This window comes from Podarcis muralis, chromosome 5, assembly GCF_964188315.1.
Source record: "Podarcis muralis chromosome 5, rPodMur119.hap1.1, whole genome shotgun sequence".
Classification (NCBI taxonomy): domain Eukaryota; kingdom Metazoa; phylum Chordata; class Lepidosauria; order Squamata; family Lacertidae; genus Podarcis; species Podarcis muralis.
The window spans coordinates 99,927,589-99,941,037 of NC_135659.1; the positions used below are offsets into that span (position 1 = coordinate 99,927,589).

General features: G+C 48.2%; 1 protein-coding gene across 1 annotated transcript in view; it reads right to left on the reverse strand.

The window, feature by feature from the left end:
- Positions 1-1,405: 1,405 nt before the first annotated feature.
- Positions 1,406-13,449, reverse strand: part of LOC114599858 (uncharacterized) — a 43,698-nt gene continuing 31,654 nt past the window's right edge. The window contains exons 5-16 of the mRNA XM_077929478.1: positions 13,294-13,434; positions 11,813-11,897; positions 11,014-11,077; positions 10,117-10,196; positions 9,216-9,425; positions 8,086-8,142; positions 6,669-6,809; positions 6,481-6,548; positions 5,296-5,323; positions 4,005-4,071; positions 2,998-3,077; positions 1,406-1,542 (exon numbers count right to left, since the gene is read on the reverse strand). Of these exons, the coding sequence (XP_077785604.1) occupies positions 1,510-1,542; positions 2,998-3,077; positions 4,005-4,071; positions 5,296-5,323; positions 6,481-6,548; positions 6,669-6,809; positions 8,086-8,142; positions 9,216-9,425; positions 10,117-10,196; positions 11,014-11,077; positions 11,813-11,897; positions 13,294-13,434 (1,054 nt within the window). The 3' untranslated portion in view covers positions 1,406-1,509. The remainder of the gene's footprint in view (positions 1,543-2,997; positions 3,078-4,004; positions 4,072-5,295; positions 5,324-6,480; positions 6,549-6,668; positions 6,810-8,085; positions 8,143-9,215; positions 9,426-10,116; positions 10,197-11,013; positions 11,078-11,812; positions 11,898-13,293; positions 13,435-13,449) is intronic.

Genomic DNA, 13,449 nt, shown 5'->3' on the forward strand with positions numbered 1-13,449 from the left:
CCAGGCTTCAGTGAAAGCCTGCATTCGCTCCATAGGACGCACACACATTTTCCCTTGCTTTTTGGGAGGGAAAAAGTGCGTCCTATGGTGCGAAAAATACGGTAAATACTTTTTTGTTTAAGGAGGCTTCCCTAATCCTTTTGTATAATCTTAACTGTATAATTGTAGGGGACGCGGGTGGCGCTGTGGGTAAAAGCCTCAGCGCCTAGGGCTTGCAGATCGAAAGGTCGGTGGTTTGAATCCCCGTGGCGGGGTGCGCTCCCGTCGCTCGGTCCCAGCACCTGCCAACCTAGCAGTTTGAAAGCATGTCAAAGTGCAAGTAGATAAATAGGGACCGCTTACTGGCGGGAAGGTAAACGGCGTTTCCGTGTGTGGCTCTGGCTCACCAGATGCAGCTTCATCACGCTGGCCACGTGACCCGGAAGTGTCTCCAGACAGCGCTGGCCCTCGGCCTCTTGAGTGAGATGGGCGCACAACCCCAGAGTCTGGCAAGACTGGCCTGTACGGACAGGGGTACCTTTACCTTTACCTTTAACTGCACAATTGTAGGTATGATCAAATTGGCTTTTAGAGTCTACATTTTCTCCTCTGTTTTGTTTCTACTTCATTTTCTCTTTTATTGTACACAGCTTTAATAACTCTACATTGTGAAGTGGTTCATAAATCCGTTGAATATAAATAAATAAGTATGCAGAGGAAGCAAAAGGCGTATTAACGCCGAAAGAGGACTTTATTGCAGCAAACCTTCATGAAGGGGAAATAGCAATGCTGACATTTTGGGTAGGAAATCCTTCATGGAAGAAAGTGAGGGGGAGACAAGATAGTCAGACAAGCAGTATATTTTGCTGGACACGATGCACAGGATGATGCTTGGAATACAGGAGGAATGGGAGACATAAACCCATCCAAGGAGCTCCATGCTCAGTTCATCCATCAACAGAAGACACCAGAAGAATGTCAAAGAGAAAGCTGGATTAGGCCAATGGCCCATTTAGTCCAGCATCCTGCTCCCACAGTGGCCAAACAGTTGCCTGTGGGAAACCAGGGAGCAGGATTGGAGCACAAGACCCCCTCTTCCCTCCCGCTGTGAAGGCAAAGCATAGCCATCTTGGCTAGAAGCTATGCAGAGCCCTTGAAAGACACAAACCACTTGAAAGCTCTCTCGCTCAAGCTTCCTTGAAATGAATGGGAGCTGTGCAAAGCCTGTTCAGGAATCCTTGTGTGGCTCCCATCTGTTCCAAAGGGGTTTGCAAACACGCAAACACAAGTCCCACACATGGGTTGTGCACATTGCCTTTTGCCACAACTCAGAAGTTTAAAGCAATTTTATTTCTTGCATGCTACTTGACTATGGGAATACTAGTCACTCCAAGGCTGGGAACAGCATTTTCTGCCCCCCCCCCCAGTGCATGGTTGGTGCAACAGAAGGAGCTGGATCCAAATTTAGAGGAAATAGTAAGGCACAATTCCAACCACTTGGTTTTTCATGCAGGGCTCCAGAGGACATCATTACTTGGGGATGAGAGAAATCAAAAGGTATTCCTAGGTTGAAGAAAAAGGAAGAGTTCAAAACGTGCCTCCCAATTCCTGAACTGGGACCATTAAACTTTTTCTAATTCTGCTTTTTGACCTCTCCAAGCTGCTGCTCCCCCTCCGTCTCCCAAACCCAGTGCTAAGGGATTTCTCTGCAGCCTTCAGCACAGTTGATCCTCCTTGCTACCTTCACTCCTTTTACGCTGCCAGATTCCGTGACCTGACATTGGCTGGCTCTTTTCTGAGCTGCCGGATATCTTTTAGCCCCTTCCCAGGGGAAACGCTTCCTTGGTTTCCTCCTGGGTCCCTCATAAACGTGTCTTTTGCTCTTCTATCTCTGCCCGTTGGCCACAGGCAACATCCCTCAACCCCATGTGGACTTCGGTGCCACATTTCCCATTCCTGACTCTGGGTCAGTCGCCCCTCCTTCAGGGAATGAGTGGGAGAGGGAGTTTGTCCAGTTGTCCATATGAAACCAGGAGCTCTTGTGCAAGAGAAGCCCATTCTGCTAGCCCACCTCCAACCCAAGGGTGGCATGGAGCCCACCTCTTCCTCAGAGGGCTCAGCAGTCCTGGGAGAAGCACAGGCTTCCCACTTCTCTGCACAACTCTTCAAGCCAACCAGGCTCCTTTCAATGAAGACACTCGTCTCCGCGCAGGTGGAGCCACCAGCTACAGCGGAACTGCACCTCCCAACTTAAGGCTCAGTCTGAGGATGGGCTGCCTCTGAAACAACACCTGAGCCCTCTCTTACGGGGGTCTCCAGCCTGAGCTTGCCATTGCTTTTGACAGAGCACTACTTCTGTACCCCAGAACTCTCTCTCTCTCTCTCTCTCTCTCTCTCTCTCTCTCTCTCCAGTAGCTCATCCACCTCACTCTGAGTAGCTGATATAAACACATGTTCCTCCTCTGAGTATCCCTTTCCATACCTGCCAGTGTGGGCTTTTAGATTGTCCCCTGTGTGAGTTTTAGATTGTAAGGTCCTTGGGGCACAAAGCTATGCTCTGAAAAAGTGGCTCCAATTTTGAGCTTTTCCCCCTACACCCCAGGACTACGTATTACTGCTTCTATGATATATGTATTTTATACCCCACCTTCTCCCCTGAGAGGACTCAAGACAGCATACAGATAAAAATACGAACCACTAAAAACACAAGAAAAACATCATTAAATAACAATTAAACATTGATAAAATTGAAACTATGTTTATACATAAGAAATCTATTGAAAACATACAGATCACTGTCACAAAAACTGCACTGCACCCCCCTTTCATTAAAAGGAGTCAGTTCCCAACAGCCTTTTGGAACAAGAAAGGTTTCACCTGCCGGCAAAAGGAGAATAAGGAGGGAGCCAGGGCGGCTTCTTCAGGGAGGCATCTCCAGAGACTGGGAGCAGCCACCGAGAAGGCCCTGAGGAGCTCAAAACCTACATCCTGAAACATGGAAAACCCCAAAGGACTCACCTTTGTACAGCTGGTTTTCATTCTCACCACATCACCCACGCCTGGAGCCAGCGGCAGCAGGAACTCCTGCTCCAGATTGTCTGAAGAAAAGAAGCACAATCCGCATTTGGGCAAACAGAAGGTGACCTCTCTGGACTGGCATGTGACCATCTGGAAACTCTGCAGCAGGGACCTTGTGTTGCTCTGCCTGCCAACCCCTTCCTCTGTCTAATGTCATTTACTGTGTCTGCTGCCCCACAATTTCAGGTTTGTCCCTAATGAAATGACCCATTGCATTTGGACTAACGCCCATGGAAGCTGCCCTCCTAGAATTGGCTGATCTTGAAACTGCTCAGCTATATGCTATTGCTCAGACACACGCTGTCACACACACACACACACACACACACACACACACACACACACACACACAGAATTGACATGACTAATTCAAATCGCCATTATAGATTACTTGAACAAGTTCTGTTCATAGTGAGTGCTACTTTTAATGTTAATACGTTTAGCATATTCAGAGGTGAGTCAAACTCCTTTTTCCATCATTTAGGTTTTTATCATTTGTCTGTGTGACTTCTCTCTAGATATGCTTTTTAAAAATAATGATATTAGATGCTGCCAAAATTATTTTGCTTTAATGATAGTTAACTGTGTTGAATCAAAATTGCAATGCATGGATTTGGGGCATATAATTTATCAAATATTTTCCTGAAGATGTCTAACCTTTCTAAACTATCTCCCTCAAATAAAAAATTTCTGAGCGCATATTTGAAGTGGCAGGTTAACTGTCCCTTTAACATGGCAGTTATAGAATGAACCTGGCTGGAAAAAATAGCTATTGGACTCAGTTTCTGCTACACAGAAATTAGACAATTAGATTTGTTCTTTGAACAGAGCAAAATCATCACAACCCTAACAGATGTGGGACTGTCCCTAACACAACTGTACCCACCACCTGTCAAAGTTCCTCTGAAGCGAGTGCCCACCCCTCACAAAACTGGACCAATTCTTACCCAACAATGCAACAGGATCCTCAAATTCCAGTAAGGTTTCCAGCATGCCAACTACGTTAGATAGGTCCTGTTTTGGGATGAAGAAATGTCATTACCAAAGTCCAAGAAACAGCCCAGAAGCAAAAGCACCTGGAGCGAGGACCCTGCAGCAATGCAATCAGGGTGGTTTGCATGGGGAGTCAGCACAAGGACTGTTCTGTGGTGGATTGTCTAATGGTTGTTTATTTCACACGCCCAGAAATTTAAATGGGGCTACTGATGTATGGAAGTGAGAGCTGGACCATAAAGAAGGCTGATCGCCGAAGAATTGATGCTTTTGAATTCTGGTGCTGGAGGAGACTCTGGAGAGTCCCATGGACTGCAAGAAGATCAAACCTCTCCATTCTGAAGGAAATCAGCCCTGAGTGCTCACTGGAAGGACAGATCCTGAAGCTGAGGCTCCAAGACTTTGGCCACCTCAGGAGAAGAGAAGACTCCCTGGAAAAGACCCTGATGTTGGGAAAGACGGAGGGCACAAGGAGAAGGGGATGACAGAGGAAGAGATGGTTGGACAGTGTTCTCGAAGCTACGAACATGAGTTTGACCAAACTGCGGGAGGCAGTGGAAGACAGGAGTGCCTGGCATGCTCTGGTCCAGCGGGTCACGAAGAGGTGGACACGACTAAACAACAACAACAACTGTGCAAACCCCACTGACTGGCGCTGTAGCATTCCAAGAGGATTGTGGAGAATTATTTGAGGTGGGTCGTGCCCCACACATCAGAAGCCCCTGTCTCCTACTCCAGGGAAGTTCCACAGAATGAGGGGAATGCAGGGGATCCTTCAAGGAATCCGCTCGAGGGGAGAGTGCTCTGGAGCTTGAATCCTGCTTGTGGGTTTCCCACAGGGATCCGGTTGGCCACTGTGAGAGCAGGACTCCAAGGCAAGTACTATGACTTCCCTCAATCCGGACACTAGACTTCTGTTGAATTATTGCATTCGCTTCTTTTGCTGCTGCCCCACACTACTGGCTCCTGTTATGCTTGTGGTCTACTAACAACCCAAGTATGCAAGCTTTCACACACTCCTCCTGTTGCCCCTGGTGGCGGGGGGGGGGCAGGAATGGCAAAATGCAAAGGGAGGGCAGGGGTGGTTGGGGGTGAGCTGTAAGGGGAAGGGGTTCTGGGGGTAAGGTGCAAAGAGAGAGGGGTTGCAAGCAGGTGGAGGCGGGATATGTGGGGATGGCAAGCAATGTGAACAGGGATGCAGCCTCTAGTATGATCACATAAACTGAAACATAAGGAAGAACTTACACCCCTCATATGTGTTTGAAGAAATCCACTGAAAATAAGGAAACCACATGTTAGACTCGGCATACCGTAAGGTTTCGGTGAACAGCATCTGCCAGGAGCCCCAAGAAGCTGATTGCAGTGATATCAAGCTGAGATCCCAAGGCCTTAGGTAGTCCCTAAGGTGACTTGGAGGGACGCAGGTGGCGCTGTGGGTAAAAGCCTCAGCGCCTAGGGCTTGCCGATCAAAAGGTCGGCAGTTCGAATCCCTGCGGCGGGGTGCGCTCCCGTCGTTCGGTCCCAGCGCCTGCCAACCTAGCAGTTCGAAAGCACTCCTGGGTGCAAGTAGATAAATAGGGACCGCTTACTAGCGGGAAGGTAAACGGCGTTTCCGTGTGTGGCTCTGGCTCGCCAGAGCAGCGATGTCACGCTGGCCACGTGACCCGGAAGTGTCTCCGGACAGCGCTGGCCCCCGGCCTCTTGAGTGAGATGGGCGCACAACCCCAGAGTCTGGCAAGACTGGCCCGTACGGGCAGGGGTACCTTTACCTTTACCTTAAGGTGACTTGGAGCTAAGTTGTTCAGGGCTTTGTAAGTTAATACAAGGACCTTGAACCTGGCTCAGTAGCAGATGGGCAGCCAGTCAGTGGCGGAGGAAGAGGAGTGCGGGGGGGAGCGCACTGCCCGTGGCAGTTCAATCCCCATGGGGTGTCATCGCGGCTGTCCCCCCACCTGCGCTGGGCATCACGCCCCTAGGACGCGCGCCAGCCCCGCCCCCGCCTGCTCTCCGCCCCCTGCCCCCCCTGGTGCTGGAGCTTGAAGCTCCGCCACTGCAGCCAGTGCAGATGTTTTAACAGTGGCACCACATGTTGTCGCTCAGATGCCCCCACCAGCAATCTGGCCACAGCATTCTGCACCCACCCAAGTCTACATTTCCTTGATTCTATGGTTCTGTAGTCAACTGGCTAGCCCTGTTCAGGAACCAAGTATTAGATCCACACCAACTGTTGCCCTGCAGACTGTGCTGTATCTTAGTTGTGAACCATGTCTCTAGCTGCATTTACACTTTACGGCAGATGACGAACAGAAAGAAAATAAGAAACATAACATTAGACTATCTACTTAGCAAAAATGATGCATTGGCACTGCTAGCACCATCCTGCTTGTGTGAGCAAAGTATGTGACAACAAGGCAAGTGGTCTGGTCTTACCTTTCTAGAGACAATGAGACCTTCAGCTTGTTGTCTGCAATCAAAGTATCAGCTGGTGCATAGTAAGTCTGCCATGAAAGGAAACAAAAGAAGAACCGTTCAGCAGAGAGAGATGATGCTGATGGACACCATCCCCTGGGAAGTTCTCCTGCACAAGGCTCTGCAGAGAGAGCTGGGCCGAAACTTACTTCATCTAGTCTCCAGACGGAGATCCCCTCAGCATTAAACGTCTCCAACTTCAATAGATGAATCACGTAAAGTATGCCAAAGTCGCTATAGAATCGAGGTGGTTCATGAGCGGTTAAGTTCATCACATAGTTTTCTAACTCCTGCACAGATTTGGTTTAAATACAGGAATGAGGGCACAAATGATGAGTGTGTAGATAACAATTTAAAATGCAAAGCAAAGGAAACAACCTCCCTAAAACATCCAGGATGATGTTGGCACAGCCTGAAATAATTCAGAAATGCCTTCCTCATATATCTGGGCACCTGTGTTTCCACTGGGAAATAACAGAGCAGTTCCAACCATGTCCTCTGTGTAGAGATAACGCTTTGCTTTGCGAAGGCAAACCTCGCACCAGATGTGCAACAGTATGTCAAGGAGCGTTATGCCCGCTTTCCCTGACCTTTTGCCTTCATGGCTAGAAAACAGGGTTTTCCCCCTGACCTTTTGTCCTCTCACAATTTGTTTGCTAGACATATCACTTGGCTGGAGCATGACGGGGGACGCAGACGTCATCAAGTATCGGGAGAAAACTTTGAGGGAAACACCTGCTGACACGTGTATTTGCTAACGCTGAAAATGTGCTTAGATGGAAATACGTTAAGTTCAGGGTGGTCTCACTACTGTTTCCAATTGTTGACTTCTGCTAATAAAAGGAGCCTCTGCAGAACTAGCCGGCAGCTTGCTTGGAGCTTCCTTGCCAGCGTGCTTCCGCACAGCTCACCTGCATTACCAAGACCTGTCTCATGTCCATCACTTCACTCTGAGTAGGAAATCCCCTTGAATAAAATGGGATGTAACAACTCCAGATAAGGTACAAGGAGGGTTTTGAAAGGTACCATGAAAATGGGCTGAGTAAACGTGCATTTCAAGGACTGTAGTTGGATGAAGAGATGGTGAGGTCCTGAAAGAGCAGAAGCTAATTGGGTGAGAGGATGAGCAGCTAAGATGATGTACATTTCCCACACAGCAGGGGTGTCGAATAAAATATAGGGGGGGCCAGGTAAGCCCCACCCCACATAATCCATCACATGGCACGGCACATACACAATATTTCAATGGGAATCCCCCCCCCCCCAACTTTGAGGGGTGGCCCTCAAATATTTTAGGGGGGGAGAGGGACCCCAGCCCCTAGGACTTGGCTCCTATGCCACACCGTGTGTGTTCTACTGGAGATGCTCTCACAGGCCCTTTGGACTCTGTACTGTAATGCATTGCTGAATAAAATCTGACTGACTGGGAGTTTGGTGTGAGCCTCTATCCTTCAACTCCCAAGGGGGAATTTATTCCATGCTGATTCTGAGTAGACGTACTTACCATTATACAAGTAAGACCAGGCAAGAGGGAAAGGAGGGTTCAGCAGATAAAAAGCCACTCACCTCATCAGAAACTTGCCCTGGAAGCAGAGGCTGAACACTTTCCAACATGCAAAAGCCCTGGGAGGTATATGAAATGACAAGTAATTATTATTATGATGTTCATTATTATATTTAATTATACAGTGGTACCTCAGGTTAAAGGGACGCGGGTGGCGCTGTGGGTTAAACCACAGAGCCTAGGACTTGCTGATCAGAAGGTCGGCGGTTCGAATCCCCGCGACGGGGTGAGCTCCAGTTGCTCAGACCCTGCTCCTGCCAACCTAGCTACTCAAAGTGCAAGTAGATAAATAGGTACCGCTCCGGCAGGAAGGTAAACGGTGTTTCCGTGCGCTGTTCTGGTTCACCAGAAGCGGCTTAGTCCTGCTGGCCACATGACCCAGAAGCTGTACGCCGGCTCCCTCGGCCAGTAAAGCGAGATGAGCGGCGCAACCCCAGAGTCGGCCACGACTGGACCTAATGGCCAGGGGTCCCTTTACCTTTACTTTACCTCAGGTTAAGAACTTAATTCGTTCTGGAGGTCCGTTCTTAACCTGAAACTGTTCCACTGTATCCTGCCTTCTTCCCAGGCAAGGACTCAAAGTGGCTAACAGATAAAATAGAAACAACTAAAAACAGAGAAAAAACACTAATCATTAAAAAGCAATTAAACACTGATTAGAATTATATATGTGTCTGCCTGTGTGATCTATTAAAACCTACAGATAATTGCAATAAAAACATCACAGCACCCGTTCTTTCCTTCAAAACAGTTAGTTCCCAAAGGCCAATGGGAGGACAACAAGGAGGGAGCCAGTCTGGCTTCTCTCGGGAGGGAGCAGCCAGGCAATGGAAAATCCCAACGGATGGCATTGAACCAGCATCTATTCACTCTTCTTCTCTCTGTCCCTGCCCTCCACACAGCTAGTCTCCATTTGCCAGAGCCACACTCTGGCCTTGAGTCCCAGCTCCTTTGGGCTCCAAATCACATGTGCAGCTTGATGTGACTCAACATGTGACCTAATATGCCAACTAGTGCTCCATGCAGGCCACTGGGTGCTGCCAACATGCCATGGGAGAGGGCACAGGTCTGGGGTACAGGGGACGCACCCCCTGCAGAGTTTCCACTTGGACCAGGGTTTGGCCCCACTCACCATTTTGTGGTTCTTATCCAGAATGATGGGCTTTATAGGTTGTAGGAGTTGGGCAAAGTTCCAGTCCAGCTGCTTCATCGCCATGGCAATGTCAGTGACAGCTTCCTTGTGCATTTTAGGAAGAGAATCCAAGAGGCTGTCAAGCCTCTCTTTTGCTCCACCGTCGGCCTCTTCTGCTCTGCCGTCCGGCTTTCCTTCTTCTTCTGAGACCTGGCAGCAGCATCAAAAGAAATACATAGTTGAACTATGGAAATCGCTCCTGCAGGACGCAGTGGGAGCCACCAATCTATACAGCTTTAGAAGAGGACTGGACAAAATTCACAGAGGAGAGGGCCGTGAATGGCTATTAGCCACCATGGCTATGCCCTGCCTGCACAGCTGAAGGCAAGCAATAATTCGGAATCCCAGTTGCAGGGAAACACAGGAGGGGAGAGGGGGCTTATGTGCTTGAATCCTGCTTGCTGGTTTCCCATTGGGGCGTCTGGTCAGCCACTGCGCTGTATGATCTGTTCAGCTCAACAGTTGGGCAGCCGCATTCTGCAGGAACTGAAGCTTCCCAAATTATTTTCAAAGGCTGCTGCATGTATGAAGTTTCTGAATGGTTTCCAAAGGCCACTCACATACAGCGCATTGCCACACGCCAACCTTGAGGTTAGATTACTGTAGCCCAGTTATTCCTCTCCAGATAGGGTCATAGTTGAGCCACCACCATGGCCGCGGAGTGCCATTGCAGGTCCCTAACTACTTTTCGGGTTGAGATGGTGTTCCTCCTGATTGGGAACAAAAACTTTTGAAGCCTGATGAATAGTCACCAGGGCAGAGAGTGTAGGCAAGCCCTTGGCCCCCGGAATCCCTTTTCAGAGAAGCAGGAGTGCATGGCGCTGGTTGGTACCGTACTTACACGCAGCTCGAGGATGAGAGTGTCGTTTCTCAGAAGGAAGCTCTCGAGAAAGTACTGGATCCCAAGAGGTGACAAGTCAACTGCAGGGAAGCCAAGAATTTATATATTTATTTATTGCATCTGTATCCCACGTTTTCGCCAAAGAACTCAAGGTGTCATCCGTGACTCTTCCTCTCCTCATTTAATCCCCACAACACTGTGAGGTTGGTTAATCTGAGAGGTAGTGCCTGGCCCTCAAGGTCACTCAGTGAGAGCTTTGTGGCCGAGTTGGGATCTGAACCCTGGCCTCCCAGTTCCTCTTCTGACACTCTACCCACTACACCACACTGCCTCTCAAGCGAGGAGACTCATTCAGTGTTCATACTCTTTAACTAAGGAGCAAATGTCTTTACCCCGTGGCCTCAGAGCTCCTGGAAAATGCATCACCTGCACCAACCTCCCCTGTCTTTTAGGAAATCTTCCCAGTTGCCCATTCTATTGAAAGAATCCTTGCTATGGACTTCCCCATTCATTTCAATGGGGAGACTCTTTCCTCCCATGCAATGGCATGCACACAAAGATCAGCGCCTTCAGCTGAATGAGTGGGGAAGTCCACAGGACCAGTTACAGCATCAAAGGAACAGTATTGGAATTTTGAAGTTTTGCAATTCTGGTCTTCAAACATGATGTCTAATAAAAGCAGGGGGGATATATTGAAGGCACTGTTTCTCTCCCAAACCTAATGGCATCCATAGTCATTTAGCTCAAATTTGGGGAATGTGCATATTTCATTTACTCCCCCTCTGTGTGTTTAAAATATCAACTAAACCAGCATCAGAAGAATCTGTTTGAAGTAGCTTCTCCCTGATTTGCCTTAGCATTTCTTAAAGGAATGTGCAAAAGAAGGAAGCCACTTACACAGAGTCTGGCTCAGAAGGCAACCTCCAGGCCTGGACAGGGCAGACTGCAAGAGGCCACAGCTCTGAAATATAAAGCCAGAAAAGCAAAGTGAGAGTGAAAGCACAAGCCTGGAAACCAAGCCTTATGAGGAACAGCTGGGGGAGTTGGGTCTGTTTAGCCTGGAGAAGCTCACTGGAAGGACAGATCGTGAAGCTGAGGCTCCAGTACTTTGGCCACCTCATGAGAAGAGAAGACTCCCTGGAGAAGACACTGATGCTGGGAAAGATGGAGGGCACAAGGAGAAGGGGGCAACAGAGGACGAGATGGTTGGATAGTGTTTTCGAGGTTACCAGCATGAGTTTGACCAAACTGCGGGAGGTAGTGGAGGACAGAGGTGCCTAGCATGCTCTGGTCCATGGGGTCACGAAGAGTCGGACACGACTAAACGACTAAACAACAACAACAGCCTGGAGAAGACTGAGAGGTGATATGGCAGGCAAGCTTGCTTTCTCCTGCTCTGGCGGAGAGGACTCAAACCAATGGTTGAGACTGCAGCTAAACATCAGGAAGAACTTCCTGATGGGAAGAGTTGTTTGACAGTGGAATGGACTCCCTTGGGAAGTGATGGGTTCAGAGGTTTTTAAGCAAAGGATGCATTACAAGGGGGTTGGATTAGATGACCTTTGAGATTCCCCCCAACTCTACAATTCTATGAACACCGGTAGCACCAAGAACAGCATCAAAATCAATTCGCTTAACATCAGCAGTCAGATCCCTATGTACATTTCAACCTCAGCTCCAGCAGGATAAGACCAACCTTTTCATCCAAAACAGGGATCAGTCTTTCCCCCAGAGCAATCTGTACCATTGGCGTGACACCCTCTATCGAAGTGCTGGAAGATCTGATGAGTGATAAAAATGGGAAAGAGATGCGAAAAGCTTGCAGAAGTTAGAACAGCTGCCTGCAATTTAAATGAAAAGGTGCATCCTAGCAGTGCCTGTTAGGGTGTCGTCCTACTCTCGAGTAGGACCCTAGCAGAGACACATGCTTGACTGGCATGTTCTCTCCCTCCTGGTCGATCGTTCGGGAGCTTCAAAAGCTTTCTTCTGCCCGGACATCACAGCGACTGATGCCAACAGACATCAGCACACTTAGGGATCCACAGAGTCTTCGCAGTTTGCGTAACAGAACTCAGCAACTCAGCATTTTGGCTAATCTACTTTATTTACATGTAAACACACATAGAGCACTGCAACATGGTTCCCTTTCTCTCTAACATCAGAAGGAAAGAGAAAGAACAAAGGACAATAGTCCCACTTTATGGAACACAGTAACACAAACATCCTGTCTTCTTCACTTCCCACTCTGTGGAGTCAAAACATACACCGTCATGTGAAAGACAACAATCCCATGACTGCAGTCTCGGAGCAGGAATTCTGACAGTGCCATCCCAAGCCCTTGGAAGACAGTAAAAAAAACAAAAACCCAGTGCATACAAACGCACACACTGCCGTATCATAAAAAAAATACTACAGCGATCCACAACAATCTAGAAATGTAAAACTAGACAATGAAATCATAAAAAGTGAAAAACGAGTTAAAAGCAAATAGAAATTAAAAGCAAATATCAATAAAGCCTTGGTTGGGGGTTTACCCTTAATTGCTTGCATTGGCTTGACAGAATAAAAAGCTTTCCAGCAAGTCTTTAAAATCTGGCCCAGAAGGCAACTGCTGAAAATCCAGTAACAAAGAGCTCCAGAGGAACTATCAAAAAGACTATGGATTGTTGTTTACAGTGCAGTTCAATGAGGATGAGAGAGGGAGAGTATGTGCCAACAGAATGGCCAAAACCCAAGGCTTGCCTTTCTCATTCTGGTGAGGGCAGGAGGAGAAATACCTTGGTGAGATCCAGGGCTGGTAGACATCCTCTCTCTCTCTCTCTCTCTCTCTCTCTCTCTCTCTCTCTCTCTCTCTCTCCCTCCCTCTCCCCCCCCCCCCCCCCAATCCTTGGAGCACATTGGCGGAATGAAATGCTTCGGATCAAACAAAGAACCAGAAAACTCTGCTTTTAATTTGTTTTGATCAGGTAGGTTAAACAGTAAACAAAACAAAACAAAAACCTGGTCAGATTGATGACTTGAAATCACTTGAAATCATTTGCCAACCATCAGGAATGCCGGAACACTACATTCATTTACATGGTCTAGCCTGCCATTCTTTGCCCTGAGTGAATTGCTTGGCTGTTTCTCTTCTTCCCCTGTCACCCGCCCAAGGAAAATGTTCTGTCTGCTACTTACTTGTACCAGGTTTTGATATCTGACCAACCACCGCAGGAGCGGCAGCTCTTCATCTGAAATCCACTGCTGTTCAGGGTCATGACAGTTGAGAAGTCCTTTGTGACTTGAATCTCCACCTCTTTGCCCAAAGGATCAAAGGAACTAGATGGAAGGAAA